The sequence below is a fragment of the Canis lupus genome, chromosome 30 (assembly GCF_011100685.1).
Source record: "Canis lupus familiaris isolate Mischka breed German Shepherd chromosome 30, alternate assembly UU_Cfam_GSD_1.0, whole genome shotgun sequence".
NCBI lineage: Eukaryota > Metazoa > Chordata > Mammalia > Carnivora > Canidae > Canis > Canis lupus.
Window position 1 is genome coordinate 35,805,597 of NC_049251.1, and position 15,994 is coordinate 35,821,590.

Below are 15,994 nucleotides of genomic sequence, written 5' to 3' on the forward strand. Positions count from 1 at the left end.
TATTAAAAAAAGAAGAGACAGATGAGTGGGATCGTTTCTGATCGCTAGTGGGATGCGGGGGGCGATGTCAGAGGGTCTGAGGAGGGGCCCTGGAGCTGTGTCTCGAAGTGTAAGAAAGAGTGAGATTGAAGAGGGAAAGGGGAGATGTTGGTCAAACTCCCAGTTATAAGATGAGTAAGTCCTGGGGATGGAACGCACAGCGTGGCGACCACAGTTAACCACACTACACGCGTGAAAGTTGCGGAGAGAACGGATCTCAAATGTTCCAATCACAGGAAACCAGGGGTCGCTAAGTGAGGCAGCGGAAGCGTTGGCTGCGGTTGATCATTTCTCAATATGTAAGTGTATCAAACAGGCACACCTTAAACTTACCTGATGTCATGGGTCCCTTACAAGTTAACAAAACTGGGGAAAAATTAAATAACAGATAAATAAATAAATCATCGTAATAGCACCGTAATTTAGGTCTTTTTTAAACCAGGCATTCTAATACTCTATGTTGGCAAATCGAACTCCAATTAAAAATATGTACAAAAATCAAAAACAAAAACAAAAACAAAAAAACAAAAAAAAACCCAGGCTCTCTTACTCAGGAAGCTCCAGGGTACCGCTGCCTTTTTATCCTTCCAGGAGGGGGCGCTGGTGCGCAGAACAGAATTTGCCCCTAGGGCATCACCCTCTGCGCCTTGGCTCCTCAAAAACTACATATCAAGAGCAAAATGAGCACTGGGTGTTATTCTGTATGTTGGCAAGTTGAACACCAATAAAAAATAAATTTATTATTTTAAAAAAAAGAGCAAAATGGTCAGTGGAGACAGATTTTAGGGTGGGGGTGGTGGACGCAAAGGCAGAAAGAGAGCAGATTTAGGCTGGTGATTATATCCACAGTCATTGACCCCATTTTTTGTGTATTTTTCATGTGGATATGTGGGAACGCCTGGGTGGCTCAGTGGCTGAGCATCTGCCTTCGGCTCAGGTTGTGACCCTGGGGGTCCTGGGATCGAGTCTTGCATCGGGCTCCCAGCATGGAGCCTGCTTCTCCTCCCTCTGCCTGTGTCTCTGCCTCTCTCTGTGTGTCTCTCATAAATAAGTACTTAAAATCTTTTTTTAAAAAATGGAAAAAAAGTGTAATGTGTCTTTAAATTAACATTTTATTCTATAAAACTTCAATCACAAGCAAAATCATAGAGATAATAGTTCAATGAAATACCACGGACCCATCTCCCACACCAGCAACCACCAACTTCAATTGTTCTGCCTTCATATACCTCCTCCTTCCATTTACTCATTTATCAAACAAAATTTTTGTGCCGTCGTTTTTAAAAAGCGAATCCAAGGCATTGAATCACTTCACCAGTGAATACTTTAGGATCTGTCTCTAACAGACCAGGATTCTTTTTCATTCAGCATAAGCACAACACCATTGTCAGAGCAAGCTAAACCTAAAACCATTCCTTAGCATCTTTGTTTTTTTAACATTCTATTTTTGAAAGAAGTTCAGATTTCCGGAAAAGTTATTTGAAATTTCAATGTCTTAGGAATCTCACCTTAAAATTATTGCGAAGAAGATGACAGATCAGAGTTAGAAATTACCTTTTGGGGACCCCTGGGTGGCTCAGCGGTCGTGATCCCGGAATCGGGGATCAAGTCCCGCGTGGGGCTCCCTGCATGGGGCCTGCTTCTCCCTCTGCCTGTGTTTCTGCCTCTCTCTCTCTCTCTGTGTCTGTGTCTCTCTGAATAAGTAAATAAAATCTTAAAAAAAAGAAAAAAAGAAAAAAAGAAATCCCCTTTTGGAAACAGACGGCCAAATAAATAAATAAAGATGCCGAAGAAACATAGGACAGCATAAAAGAACAGTAAAATAATGCTAATGTCTATTCGATGGTATGTTACCCTAATGATGATAATAAAGGGAAATATGTTAAATTCGATTTCAACCAGAGTGCCCTTGACTTAGCAAAACTGCTTTGCTTCTGTGCACCAGTGCCGCGAGCCTGCAGTATGTTGCACCTTGCTCCTTCATAACAGTTTCCATATAAGCCCTTCCAGAAGGGTAGCCCTCTTGGAAATGAGCCATCATTTATTACGTTAATATATATGCTGTGATTTCTAGGGCAGGATGGCTGAAGGCAACATGTTGACATACCACAGCGCGGTGTGTCTGGAGGAAAGTCTACAGAGCAGGTCTCTCAAGGCCCCTGGGAGGTAGCCGGGGAGCCAGAGAACACATGCAAAGGCCCCCTTACTGGGAGGGAGTGTGCTGGGACCCGGATCCAAGACCCTCGCAGCCTGTGCAGAGCAGGGCAGGGCAGGGGTGCAGCCCCGCCGACAGCACCGGCCCCCCACGTCGCTCCACCTTAGGGAGAATTGCTTGGAGGGCGTGCAGTTTGTAAAAGGTCGTTCTAAAGAACACATCCCTCGGCTCTGTGGGGAGGCACTGGATATTTGTTACCTCACTTCAGTATTTTCACCAAATTAGCAAATACAGCTAGTAAGTAAGGTCAGAAAATACAGCTTAGGTCAATATCAAAAGTCAGGAAGGCAAATGTGCCAAATTTACGTTCGCACACTGCTCATCTAAACAGTTCTTTTTTAGAAAAAGATTTTATTTATTCCTGAGAGACACAGAGAGAGGCAGAGACACAGGCAGAGGGGAAGCAGGCTCCACGACGTGGGACTCGATCCTGAGACCCTGGGATCACGCCCTGGGCTGAAGGCAGATGCTCAATCCCTGAGCCTCCCAGGGGTCCTCATCTAAATAGTTCTTTTGGGGAAATTTCTAGAAGCCTGTGCAGCTGTCATGACATTGTCTGGGACCTCAAGATTAAACCACAGGAGACACAGGCAGAGACAGCATCTTTGTGCCCACACAGTGACTCTTGGCCTATCTTTGTCCAGGACGGCCGAGTTTTGCCTTCTCGCCACACGCACACTCACACCTTCACACATACACACACGCACACTCACACCTTCACACACACACACACACACACACACACACACACACACATACACTACAAGTAATCCCCAGCCACACCTGGTGCAGCCCCAGAGCCATCCCATTAAAAGCCAACACAGAAAACAAAGTTTCCTGGAGAATAATCCTTCACTTTGCTCTATACATTTTATTGCAGTTGGAACCAAAGTATCTGCATCTCGTAGAAAAGCTGAGACCAGAAATGCCAGTTCAAAGAGAGTTTCCATAGCCCAGAATACCTGCTGTCCCCTTCCAACTTGCCCAGAGACAGAATGTGTCCGGAGGAGGAGGTTTTCTCTATTAAATGTATGAAGGTCGTTTTTGTAAATATGATATTCCCATATTTGATTCCCGTACCCTTGGGCAGATGCATTCTCCTAAAATAACCACCTTCCCTGCCTGGGTTCGAATCCCAGCTTTGTCCCCCACGAGCTGTGTGACACTGGGGGAGCCGCTAAACCTCTCTGTCGTTCTTGCTTGCACACGGAGGACGGTAGCGATACAGCCTGTCCGATAGTGTTGTGTGGGGATGAAGTTAGTTCTCACATCCCAACCCTTAGGACTGCGGCTGCTACATTACGATTTCTTAATAATTATTTCCCATTGTTATTATTATTAACATAGGTCACATTTATGTCGAATTAGCCAATCCCTTTTAAAAACACAAGAAAGCCTGATCTTGATTATGATGATGATACATGTCCTTTATTGAACATTTAAACAACACAGAAAAATAATAAGAAAATAAAATAGTAAAATTCCCTTTCAGAAAAATCTCTGTCAACCCTTTGAGCATCCTTCCAGAGAGTTCCTGAGTCTGCATACCGAAGATAAGGTTACATGCCTGCCGGCCTGGGGCTCCTCATGGACGTTTGTCTTGGGCAGTGCTTCCTGCATCTGTAAAAACACTTGGCGAACCGTCTCCCAGAGAACAGGAAATAACATGGATTAGACCAGTGGTTCGCAACCAAGAACAATTTTGCCCCTCGGGGGACATTTTTGGCAATGTCTGGAGACATTTCTGGTTGTCACAATTGGAGAGGAGGGGACACCTCTGGCATCCAGTGGGGAGAGGTCAGGGTTGCTGCTAAACATCCTACAAAGCACAGGACAGGCCTCCTCCCTTCCCAACAAAGAATGATCTGGCTCAAAATGTCCAAGGACCCAAGGTGAGACCCCTGCCTGACGTAGTTTCGTTTCTAGAAGAAGATAAACATTATAACCAGGAGGGTCAGTCGGCTGGAATACGCTGGTATGGTTATAGGTGTTGTTAAGCCTTTTTTAAAAAAAATTTATTCATGAGAGACAGAGACACAGGGAGAAGCAGGCCCCAAGCAGGGGGGCCCGCCGTGGGACTCGAACCCGGGTCTCCAGGATCAGGCTCTGGGCTGCAGGCAGCGCTAAACCGCTGAGCCGCCCGGGCTGCCCTGTTGTCAAACTTTTAAAACACTTCTCTACTGGTTTTCAAAGAGCTCCCAACAGCCAGGCGCCCCTGCCTGGCCCCTCTCCCAGCCTGCGGCTCTGCCCCAGCACAGCATGGAAGGGTCGAGAGCAGGAGAGGACAGAGAAAGGGCGCCTCTGAGGCTCTGCAGGCTGCACCGGCTGCAACTGGTCTGGTGAGGCAGGGCTCAGGCCTGACACTGATGGAGATTCTAGCCCTCCCCTCGGGGAATGAGGGAGCAAAATCGAAGGCACGAGAAGCCTTTCATTCTCACACATAGAAATGCTTCACAATTGCTTCATAAATATTTCCCACTTTTATTGTTAATAGTAGTAGCAATATTTGTTTCAAATTAGCCCTTCTCTCTTTCTTTTTTTTTTTTAATTTTTATTTATTTATGATAGTCACCAAGAGAGAGGGAGAGAGGCAGAGACACAGGCAGAGGGAGAAGCAGGCTCCATGCACCGGGAGCCCGACGTGGGATTCGATCCCGGGTCTCCAGGATCGCGCCCTGGGCCAAAGGCAGGCGCCAAACCGCTGCACCACCCAGGGATCCCCCTTCTCTCTTTCTTTTAATGAAAACAGCTTTATTTTCTTGCAACACGTATATAATCAATATATTATTAATATAATATATTAATCAATGTATTAATATTATATTAATATATTATATTATATATTACTTTATATAATTAATATATTATATAATTAATATCTAGTATAATTAATATCTAGTATAATTAATATATATAATTAATATATAATAATGTAATTATATATATTATATGTATTATTGAACCTCTGAACAAAACAGCAACATTTCTGTTTGTGGTGAGAATCTCTGCCGCTGGCATCTTTCGAGTAGCTCTGCTAGATACAGGAGAAGCCCACCTCTCGGGGCACAGGGTGGGGAAGAAGGGGAACAGAGACCCTTCGCTGCCAGCCATGCAGGACAAAGGAGGAAGGGGTCACCCCCGCTTGGAGCTGCAGGCCGATGCCTGCGTCCTGGACAGGCTGCCTTTGGCCTCTGCCCAGGACAGAAGAGGGAGCCTCCCCAGGTCAGCTCGGACCTTGAAAATGACCCCGGGGGGAAGGACTTCACCAGCCAAGGGCTGGGAAAGCTACGCAGGGGATATCTGATTATTCCTAAGTGTTATCTTGAAAAGAAAAGAGAGGGGCCTTGTTGAGAAGCTTTCCTGCCCGTCTCTGCCGCTGGGAGACCCGAACCTTCCCCTCACTGCTCTAGAGAAACCAACTATTGATGCATTTAGGTCCCACCAAGGAGAGAGGAGCCGCATGACCTTCGGGCAGCAATTGCCCTGAGATGCACGAAATCGGACCGTGTGAGCTGCTTTGCAGCCGGCCTTCGGGCCGTACACCGTGGGCGCACTGTCACGCGCGTGGATATAGACGCTGCCCATTCGCAGTGGGCCGCCTCGCATCCCACCGTTGGGCTGGAGCGCGTAGCCAGTTGTCTGCGGGCGGCTGTTTTACCAAAATTGCTGCGGGGACCAGCCATATAATTAAATCTTCGTGAAATGTTTCCATGGGATAGTTTCCTAGAAGTGGAAGTGATGCCCTGAGCTCCAGAGCCTGTGCACATGTCACTGGCTATCCCCTCTCTGATGGCCAAGACCATGGGTGCGGAATAAAGAGGGTTTTAAAGAAATCCCAGAAAATATGTTCCCAGGACCGGATGCCAGGAATGAAGCTTGCCCCGAACCGGAAACCAGAAGATCTTGGAACTGTGGAGACCAGCCTGACCTCATCCCAGAAGTCAGTCAGTCCTCCTCCCTCTGACAGCACCCAGGTCATCTCACAGGCCTGGGACAGGGTGACACAGATATGACAGGCCCCACACGGTCTGGGGCAGGGGGCTTTACCTGCCAGAGGCAGGTCAGTTCTGCAGCCTTTTTCGTCCAGCCCCTCCTGGCCGCCCTACCTGCCCCTTCCTCCAGGGAGTCAGGGAAGTTGCTGACCTGTCCCCGGGGGAATAATTGTATTAGTGATAAGGTGGCCTCTGGCGGCTTTGTCAGCAGATTCAAGGCTTTGGGCTGCGTAATCCTTTGGCGTCTGCCCTAGCAGCTGGTGGTCACAAATGGGGGGGGGGACCCCTTCCCCAGCCCCGCCGCGCTGTCCTCCTTCCCCAGCACCCGCCGGGCCGCCGCTGGCTGGGCCCGACCTGCCCCAGAACAGGGAGAGGGGGCAAGAGGGGAGCCAGGGCTCAAGTCAAAACAGGGCGCGAGTTCAACAGAATCAAGTCCAAACACATTTAAGAACAGGCACGTCAACCCCTGCTCGTGTCTTTCATTCTGATGGATTCCAAGTCACACATTCCCACTAGAGAAGATCAGGGAAATAAAGGCAAGTTTAAAATAGGCTCCTGTCCACCGAGTGCCTCGTTGTGCACATGCCCCGCCCACCTGAAACTCTGAACCCAGGCCCTGGAATCTTCCATCGACTGGGGAGAGAAAGGTGACCTGGAGTGAGGTTCAACCCTGAGAGCAAGACCCAGCCCTGGAGCTTCGGCCTACCCCCCCCCACCGACCCCCCGCCTCCCAGGGCGGCCCCCTCTTCCTCTGCTCTCTCGCCTCCCACCGGCTACCTTCTGGGGCTCCCATCAAAGAGATGCTCAGTCTTCCTCGGGAGCGCCCTGAGGGAAAGCAGGAGTTGGGGGATCGGACACCAGTTTGAGACACCTGTCCCCACCCCTAAGCTCCTCTGCCTCTGCCGCTGTGCGGCCTGAAGCCATTGGCCTCCCCAGCTGTGGGGTGAGGTTTGCGGGAGCATCGGCGCGATGCTGGGAGTACTTGTGCAGCCTTCCTCTTGCTCGCCTCCGCCCTCGTGCTCCTGGTGGCGCAAAGGTGCCAGAGGACTCCTGACCACTCACGGCTCCGTCCCGAGCCCTCCCTTGCCCCGCTCCCGTTACCCCTGCCATCCTGACCCCCAGGCCCTTCCTTGGCCCAGACCTCCAGCTCACACCCTGCGCTCAGCCTGGGTGCTTTCCTCCCTGGGCGGGCACCGTGCTCCGGGTGGCCCCCGCCCACGGCTTGGGCGACCAGCCGACGGACGAGCTGGGGACGGGCTGGTGGGGCACGTGGGGTTGGTCTCCACACCTGAACCCCGGTGGCTCTGTGGATGGAGCCCCGGCCCAGACCAGGCAGGTGTGCGGGGTCCCGGAAGCCGTGAGTGTATGAGATGGCCCAGGGAGGCGCCGAGGAGGCCCTCTGGGGTGACTCTGGGGCTCCCCGAGGTGAGGACCCAGGGAGACAGCGAAGACACCCCCTGAGGTGGGAAAGACAAGCTGTGGGGAGGAGGGATAGGTTAGTCAAGGGTCAAGGAAGATGCCCATGGCCCAGGAGGTCAGGTGGAGCTAGAGACGGGGCGGCGGCTCTGAGGGCCGCCCGTCGGGAGGGGTGCAGGTGAGCAGAGGCGGAGGAGCTGCGGTGTGGGGCCCAGCCTGGCACCCTCGATCTTCTGAGGCCCCAGAAAGCGGATTACCCCGCAAAGCCCCTCGAGCTGACTTCCCAAATCCCCAGTAGTGCTTCTCTGTCCCAGTGAGGGTTAACCCCACCTACATAAGGCCCTCCCCCCTGTCTCCTTCCCTGCGTGATCCTTCCAGAAACTTCTTACTGTTCCATTCCTCCTTGGGCTCCAAGCCTGAGCAAGCACTGCCCCCACCCCAGAGGTGAGCAGGTCTGCTGAGAATGAGGAGGGTGGTGCCCCCCACACCAACACAGGGCTCCCCGCTCTGTCCGGGGTGGGGGGGGGGTGCGTAGGGTCAGAGGGGCAGGGGAAGGAAAGGCAGTTTCCTGAGGCTTGCTGTGAAACCTCAGTAATAACAGCCCCCCTCACGTGTTACGCTCTTACCGAGCACCGGGCACGGGAACACTTCGTTTCCCCAACTACACCGCAGGACACGTACTTTTGAAACCCCTTTTCACAGACATGGAAACAGGCTCAGAAAGGCTGAGCACCGGCTCAAGGCTGCGGCCGGCCTAAGCCAAAGCAGGTCTTTAAATTGGGCTCTGGGGGCACCTGGGCGGCTGGGCGGTTGAGCGTCTGCCTTCAGCCCAGGGCGTGACCCCGGAGTCCCGGGATCGAGTCCCACCTCGGGCTCCCTGCCCAGAGCCTGCCTCTCCCTCGGCCTGTGTCTCTCCCTCTCTGCGCGTCTCAGGAATAAATAAATACGTACATTCATATAAACTGGACTCCGTCTGGGCTCTCTCCACACTCCCCCTGGGCCGGCTGGGTCTGAGGAGGCACAGACTCTGGCCTCGGGCTCCTCACCTCACAGCCACCCTGGGCTTGACCTGCGAACACGGGGTCTGGGGGCAGCAGAGAGGCCAGCCTGCCTGTGACCGTGAGGCCAGGTCGGGGACAGGAGGCGAGGCCGCCCGAGAGCTTGGAGTGGGGCTCAGGGGCTGCGTCCTCACGCCCTCCCCTCCTGCAGGCCTGATGGCACCTGGAGGGGACTCCACCTTGGGCCACGGGCCTCCCTGCCTCCAGGCCGGCCTCGCACCCTACATTAGACCCATTCCCCTGTGTGACGGGAGCCCCCTCGGTGCTGGATGTGCGGGGAGCCCCCTTCCAGGGTCCCAGGAACCTCGGCCCTAAGCAGCTCCCTATCAAGGGCTCAGGTGGGAACCAGGAGGGTGGAAAGCTGGAGCCACACGGACTACCACGCGCAGGGAGCCTCACAGCGTACGGACGCACACACGTCTGCCAGACACACAATTGCTCCCAGACACATGCCCAGCCGCCCAAAGAGATTTACAGTCGTGGGGGACCTGGAGTCCACACCTCCGCTCAGGCTTCGGCCTTGGATGGCCAGCAGGTGGAGAGCACAGGGCAGAAAGGGGGGGGACACCGGGCAGCCTGGGGGGGGGGGCAGGGGGCCACGGGCTCGGGGGCACCTTGGTATCACCGCAGGTGCGGCGGTTGATCCCCTGCGGAGACAGTAAAGATTAAGAGGCTCACAGGCCCGGCCGGCAGTGCCCTGGGAGCAGCGTCCTGGAGCGGAGCCGCCGCTGCAGGGACAGCTGGGGCAGCTGCTGTGTGACAGGCAGGCAGGCAGGAGGCCGGAGAGGAGAGGCTTGGGGGGAAGGAGGGAGAGCACCAGGGCCGGGGGAGGGACAAGTGGAAACAGGACCCCAGGTGGGGACAGGGAGGCTCCGCAGGCGGGGGGCTGCCCCCGACATGGCCATTGCTGCGCCCAGGAAGGCGTCCCCGGGCCGCTGGGGCCTGGGAGAGGAGCCCGCAGGTAGGCTTTCCGGGCGTCCAGGGGCAGGGGCCTCGGGCTTTGGGGGCAGAGCTCCCGAGGGGGCGGTCGGAGGGTCTGGGGGGGACACCCCAGGGTGGCCTGGCCTGGGGCTGCCCCGCAAGGGGACGCGGCTCCTTCTGGCCGGGAGACCCAGGGTGCTGCCCTGCGGGAGGGGGGGGGGCGGCGGAGGGCCCCAGGAGGCGGGGGGGGGGGGGCGCGGGGGGCCAGGCTGTGAGCCCGCCCCGCCCCCAGGCCTGGGCCCCCCGCTGCAGTGTCGCGTGTGCGGGGACAGCAGCAGCGGGAAGCACTACGGCATCTACGCCTGCAATGGCTGCAGCGGCTTCTTCAAGAGGAGCGTGAGGCGGAGGCTCATCTACAGGTGGGGGGGTGGGAGGATGGGGGGATGGAGGATGGGGGGCGGGGTGGGGGGATGGGGATGGGGGATGGGGGATGGGGGATGGGGATGGGAGGATGGGGGATGAGGGATGGGGGATGAGGGATGGAGGGATGAGGGATGGGGGGGTGGGAGGGCGGGGGATGGGGGATGGGGAATGGGGGTGGGAGCATGGGGGATGGGGGATGAGGGATGGGAGATGGGGAATGGAGTGATGAGGGATGGGGAATGGAGTGATGGGGGATGGGGATGGGGGTGGGAGGATGGAGGATGGGGGATGGGGGCGGGGGATGGGGGATGGGGCGGAGGGATGTGGGATGGAGGGATGGGAGATGGGGGTGGAGTGATGAGGGATGGAGGGATGGGGGATGGGGGCAGGGGAGTGGGGGATGGGGGCTCTTGGGGCGCTCCCTCCTGCCCCGCGCCCCCAGGAGGATGACATTCGGGGAGGAGGGACCGGCGCCCCGTCCCGGACCCGTCCAGGGCCTGCGGGGGCGCTGACGCCCGGGGGGGGGGGGGGCCTGCCGCAGGTGCCAGGTGGGGGCGGGGACGTGCCCGGTGGACAAGGCGCACCGGAACCAGTGCCAGGCCTGCCGGCTGAAGAAGTGCCTGCAGGAGGGCATGAACCAGGACGGTGAGGCGGGGGCCCCGGGGAGGCGCCCCCGGCCCGGGGAGGGGCCCCCGCGCCCCCCGCGCCCCCCGCGCCCCGCTGACGGCCGCCGCCCCCGCAGCCGTGCAGAACGAGCGGCAGCCGCGCAGCGCAGCCCAGGTGCGGCCGGGCAGCGGGGCCCCCGCCTCGGAGCCGGCGCTGGAGTCCCTGGGGGCCCCGCCGGCCCCTGCGTCCGCAGCCCCGGGCCACCACCACTTCATGGCCAGCCTCATCACAGCCGAGACCTGCGCTAAGCTGGAGCCGGAGGACGGTAGGTGCCGGCGGCTGATGGGGGGGCCCTGAGCACCCCCTGCCCTGCCCTGCCCCTGCCCCTGCCTCGGCCTGGGGCCGATGTCACCAGCCCTCCTCCCACAGCCGAGGAGAACATTGATGTCACCAGCAACGACCCCGAGTGCCCCTCGTCCCCGTACTCCTCCTCGCCCCCCTGTGGCCTGGACAGCATCCACGAGACCTCGGCGCGCCTTCTCTTCATGGCTGTCAAGTGGGCCAAGAACCTGCCCGTGTTCTCCAACCTGCCCTTCCGCGATCAGGTGAGGGTGGCCCGGGCCACACTGAGCCAGCGGCGTTGTGCAGGTGATGCCAGGGGCCCCCGAAGCTTGGCGACGCCGGCAGCTGGCGTGCGCTTGTCTCAGGTCAGTGTCAGTCAGGGATACATGTCTCAGGGACGTGACCATTGGGGGTGCTCACCTCTCTAGGCAGAGATGAGAGTGGGGGTGCACCTAGGGCCGCACAGTGCCTATGGCGCCCGAGGTCCCCCCGCCCCGACAAAGGTCCTACTGTCCCCCTGCACATGATAGGGCAGTCTGCACACCCTGAAGAGTGCAAGCGCGCGACCCCCAGGGGCACAGATGTCTCCAACTCGGGGACTCGGGGTCAGCCTAACCTCACCTGTGCGACCTCCCTGCGAGCTTCCCAAGGCCAAGCCGACTTAGGAAAGGGAGAAGAGGCACCTGAGGGGCGGCGTGGGCTGTCTGCTGAGCACACCCAGCCTGGGACGCTCAAGGGGACTGTCCCTGAGGCTTCCCAACTTCCACGGCCCCAGGCCTTCCTACATGTTCCAGCAGAGGCTCCGGACGAACGAGGAGGGTGTCTTGGAGCCTGGGCAGCCGGGCCAGATCGTACCGAAGCCCAGAGCTCTGGGCCCCTGGCCACTGGCGGGCAGAGGTCAGGACACGGCCCAGGCATCTAGGACCAGGGCCCCGGGGGAGGCGGCAGAGGCTCAGGCTGAGCCAGAGGTGTCGCATGTCACACCCGCTCCTCCCTTGGGCACAGGTGATCCTGCTGGAGGAGGCGTGGAGCGAACTCTTCCTCCTCGGGGCCATACAGTGGTCTCTGCCTCTGGACAGCTGCCCGCTGCTGGCCGCCCCCGAGGGCCCCGCCGCCGGCAGCTCGCAGGGCCGCCTGGCCCTGGCCAGCGCCGAGAGTCGCATCCTGCAGGAAACCATCTCACGCTTCCGGGCACTGGCGGTGGACCCCACGGAGTTCGCCTGCATGAAGGCCCTGGTCCTCTTCAAACCAGGTAGCTGAGTCTCCGCCCAAGCCTGGGGCTGAAGAATGGGAATTCCAGGGATCTCCTGCCTCTCCCTGTCTCCATCCACCCCACAGAGACCCAGACGGGGGCAGACTTCTTCCCCCGGGAGCAGCGGCGAGGCACAGGACTGGGCTCCCCCTGCCAAGGGGCCTGGCTGACTGTGGTGGGGGCGGGCAGGGTGGGCCGGGAGCGGGTCTCACTGCCGATGCTTTTCTCCAGAAACTCGGGGCCTGAAGGATCCTGAGCACGTGGAGGCCTTGCAGGACCAGTCCCAAGTGATGCTGAGCCAGCACAGCAAGGCGCACCACCCCAGCCAGCCTGTGAGGTGACCTGAGCCTAGGCCTGCCTGCCCATCTGTCCCTTCACCTCTCTACCCCTCTCACTCCCCCACCCTCACCTCTTTGACACCATCTCTGGTGTCGCTGATGAGACGGCCTGAAGATATGAGTTCACCCAGCACGAATCCAGCATCTACTGTGTGCCAGGCCCCGGAAGTAGGGACGGAAATGAGCATAAGACACAGTGAGAGCCACCCTCATCAAATAGTGAGGGCTCAGACACCCTACATCTCTATCTACGTATCTATACAGGTGTCTAGGACAGGAGTCCAGGCTGGAAGGTGTAACAGATTGCTGCCAGTGAGAAGGTGGGAGATTGAGCTAGGACAGCACTCTGGGGCCAGCCTGTCCAGGACTTTGGATGCCAGCCAAAGGCCATAAGTGATTTAGTAGGCAGAGGGGAGCCACTGCAGATTTCGAGCAGGAGGGTGTTGTACACAGAGCTAGAGTACTGGATATATGACCAGGGAGGGAAGCACACACTGCCATCATCCAGGGGAGTCCATGGAGTCCTGCTCTTGGGGAGTAGGAATGAAAGGGAGAGGACGGTTGTGGGAACCTCCAGGAGGTCGAATGGGTCAGACTTGGCACTTGGATGGAGGGATATAAGGAGCAAGAGAAGAGGTGATCAAGAAATAAAAAGGAAAGTCAGGAGGAAGAGAGTTTTGAGGGAACATGACGAGATCTGTTGTAGCTGCAGAGGAACATCTCGTAGGAATGCACTTGGCTAAGCCAAATGCCTGGACGAGAGCCCGGCCATGGCTGGCTTTGGGGGCAGTAGCTACAGGCTGAGAACGTGGCTGGGGGGTACGGGGGCGGGAGCCAGTGCTCTGAGCTGCCCCAGCGTGGCGCAGCACCAGCAGATGCATTGGAGCCTCGGCAAGGCTGACCCTTGACCCCCTCGGCATCTGTTGGCTATTTTAGGCCATATTATTTGCATTCTTTGGGGGGCTCTCAGCAGCTCGCTCTGAAGAAGTAAGCAAACGCGAGCATCTTCGAATCACCTCTAATCTGAGAAATTATCTCAAGAGGTCATTTCCCTTTAAAAAGAGTCCAAGTATATAAAGAATATACCGTGTTGTCCAGAAAGATTTCTGTGGCTTGGGAGCACGCGGGAAGGGCTGTCCCTTGACAGAGCATCTAAGAGCAGTCATCCCAGACACTAACACCAGTAGCCCTCCCAGGCTGTGCTTCTGTTGGGATCAGCTCCCAGAGACGTCTGGGCATACTGGTTTTGCGCCCAATTTCCAATTCCAATTCTGGTTAGGATTTCCTATGTCACTTCTACAGCAGCTGAATGCCAACTACATGCAGAACTGAGCAACTGAACGCTGAGAGAGAGGTTTGGGGTTCCCTAAGTCCATGTGTTTTAGTTTATAAAAACTGCAATACCCAGGAGGAGATAGTTTTCATCATAACTCAGAACACACACAGACACTGAAACAAAGTTCAATGAAATAGTATCCTAATAGCCTTATTTTGTAGACAGCAAGTTACTGTTTCTATTTTATTATTTTTAAAAAAGATGTACGTATTTATTCATGAGAGGCGCTCAGAGAGAGAGACATTGGCAGAGGGAGAGGCAGGCTCCCTGTGGGGAGCCCTATGTGGGACTTGATCCCAGGACTCCGGGGTCGCGACCTGAGCTGAAGGCAGATGCTCAACCACTGAGCCACCCAGGTGTCCCTATTTATTATTTTTTTTAAAGGCTGGTGGTAACCCAGTAAGTTTAATTTCAGAACCACTGGTGGATGAATTCCTGCAATTTGAAAAACAATTTCTCCACTTAACTTTCTAGTTACTTCTTCCTAAAACTCCCTAGCTCAGAAAAGCAAGGAACAAGCAAGAGATGCACAACTGCTCAGTGCCACCCACTTGGCACTTGCAAGAGAAAGAAAGCCCCCGAGTTGACAAAAACAAGTCCCACAGATAACTAGGAGATGAAGGAAAGCCTCCCACAGGCCTCCATGGGGGGAGTTGAGCATGGAGTTGCCCAACTTTGAAGTGACCTCCTTCATGTTGGGCATTGACCTCTGTTGATCCCTCCCATCTGTCCTTTCCCACCCCCCCCCCATCTGTCTTTTGGCTTCACCATCCATCTTCTCTGCACTGGGGACCCTTGCTTGGCGGATGGTTTGATGACTGATTAACTCATTCATTCATTCATTCATCATTCAATAGACTCCACACCCACCATGGAGAACAAAGTGGGGCTTGAACTCACGACCCTGAGATCAAAATCTGAGCTGAGATCAAGAGATGCTCCACCAACTGAGCCACTCCAGCAAACTCCCTCTCTTAAAAAAAAAAAAAAATTTTTAAATAGTTATTTAAAACTGCAATTGTTTTTCTCCTGGATGAGTATCTCACCCACAAAAATCATGCCTCAATTTCAGAACACTTTTACTACTGGCTACTCTATCATCCTAGGCGGTTTGCAGAGTGAATTTATATTCTTATTCAAATATACATAGTATTAATCATTACATAATTATAATAATCATATATATGATTACTACATCCTATACAGTATTGATAGAAGTAAATTCTCACTTTACAGTCTTTGCACATAATAAGCTATTTATTCACTGTTTTTATCCCACTGCCCCCATGACTCATGCTCAGAAGCTGATAATAAAACTGATGGTGTCCTCTCTCCTGTTCAGGTTTGGAAAATTGCTCCTGCTTCTTCCATCTTTGAGGTTTATCACTTCTGAACGAGTTGAGCTCCTCTTTTTCCGCAAGACCATAGGGAATACTCCAATGGAGAAGCTCCTTTGTGATATGTTCAAAAACTGAGGGAGGTGGAAGTAAAATGCATTTAACTACTCTGGAAAACAACCTACCGAAGCCAAACGTTTGCCTGCCCTGTGACCTAGCAGTTCCACATGTAGGTATGTGTATTAAGCAGAGGTGTCCACAAAAAGATATTATAAGAATATTCACAGTAGCTTTATTCATGATAGCCCCTGACTGTACATTGGCAGTAGGATGGATTAATAAATTGTGGTATATTCATTTAATGGAAAATAGCAATCAAGAATGAACTACCGGGCAGCCCGGGTGGCTCAGCGGTTTAGCGCCGCCTTCAGCCCAGGGCCTGATCCTGGAGACCTGGGATCGAGTCCCGTGTCGGGCTCCCTGCATGGAGCCTGCTTCTCCCTCTGCCTGTCTCTCTCTCTCTCTCTCTCTCTGTCTATGAATAAATAAATAAAATCTTTAAAAAAAAAAAAAGAATGAACTACCAACACATGTGACAACATGGATGGCTTTCACAGACATAAAAGTAGAACAGAAGAATTTTCCCAGGCACAGGTTCTGCTTATACAAAGTTCAAGAACAGGCAGGACTAACCGGTGGTGGTGGAAGCTGGAATAGTG

General features: G+C 54.9%; 1 protein-coding gene across 1 annotated transcript; it reads left to right on the forward strand.

Moving 5' to 3' along the window:
• The first annotated feature begins 6,019 nt into the window (after positions 1 to 6,019).
• NR2E3 (nuclear receptor subfamily 2 group E member 3) lies at positions 6,020 to 15,648 on the forward strand. Its single transcript, XM_038579890.1, has 10 exons — positions 6,020 to 6,059; positions 9,443 to 9,476; positions 9,638 to 9,681; positions 9,934 to 10,060; positions 10,606 to 10,709; positions 10,807 to 10,995; positions 11,100 to 11,275; positions 12,018 to 12,264; positions 12,496 to 12,601; positions 15,281 to 15,648. The coding sequence occupies exons 1-10, from the start codon at positions 6,020 to 6,022 to the stop codon at positions 15,411 to 15,413; spliced, it is 1,200 nt and encodes a 399-aa protein (XP_038435818.1). The 3' UTR covers positions 15,414 to 15,648.
• Positions 15,649 to 15,994: the final 346 nt, after the last annotated feature.

Excerpts from the sequence above, each read along its gene's own strand:
- NR2E3 (XM_038579890.1), top strand. The coding sequence starts at position 6,020 with ATGTCACTGGCTATCCCCTCTCTGATGGCCAAGACCATGG. Across the intron at positions 6,060-9,442 it reads TCTGATGGCCAAGACCATGG|CCGCCGCTGCAGGGACAGCT; the intron begins GTGCGGAATAAA and ends CCTGGAGCGGAG. Across the intron at positions 9,477-9,637 it reads ACAGCTGGGGCAGCTGCTGT|GAAGGCGTCCCCGGGCCGCT; the intron begins GTGACAGGCAGG and ends TGCTGCGCCCAG.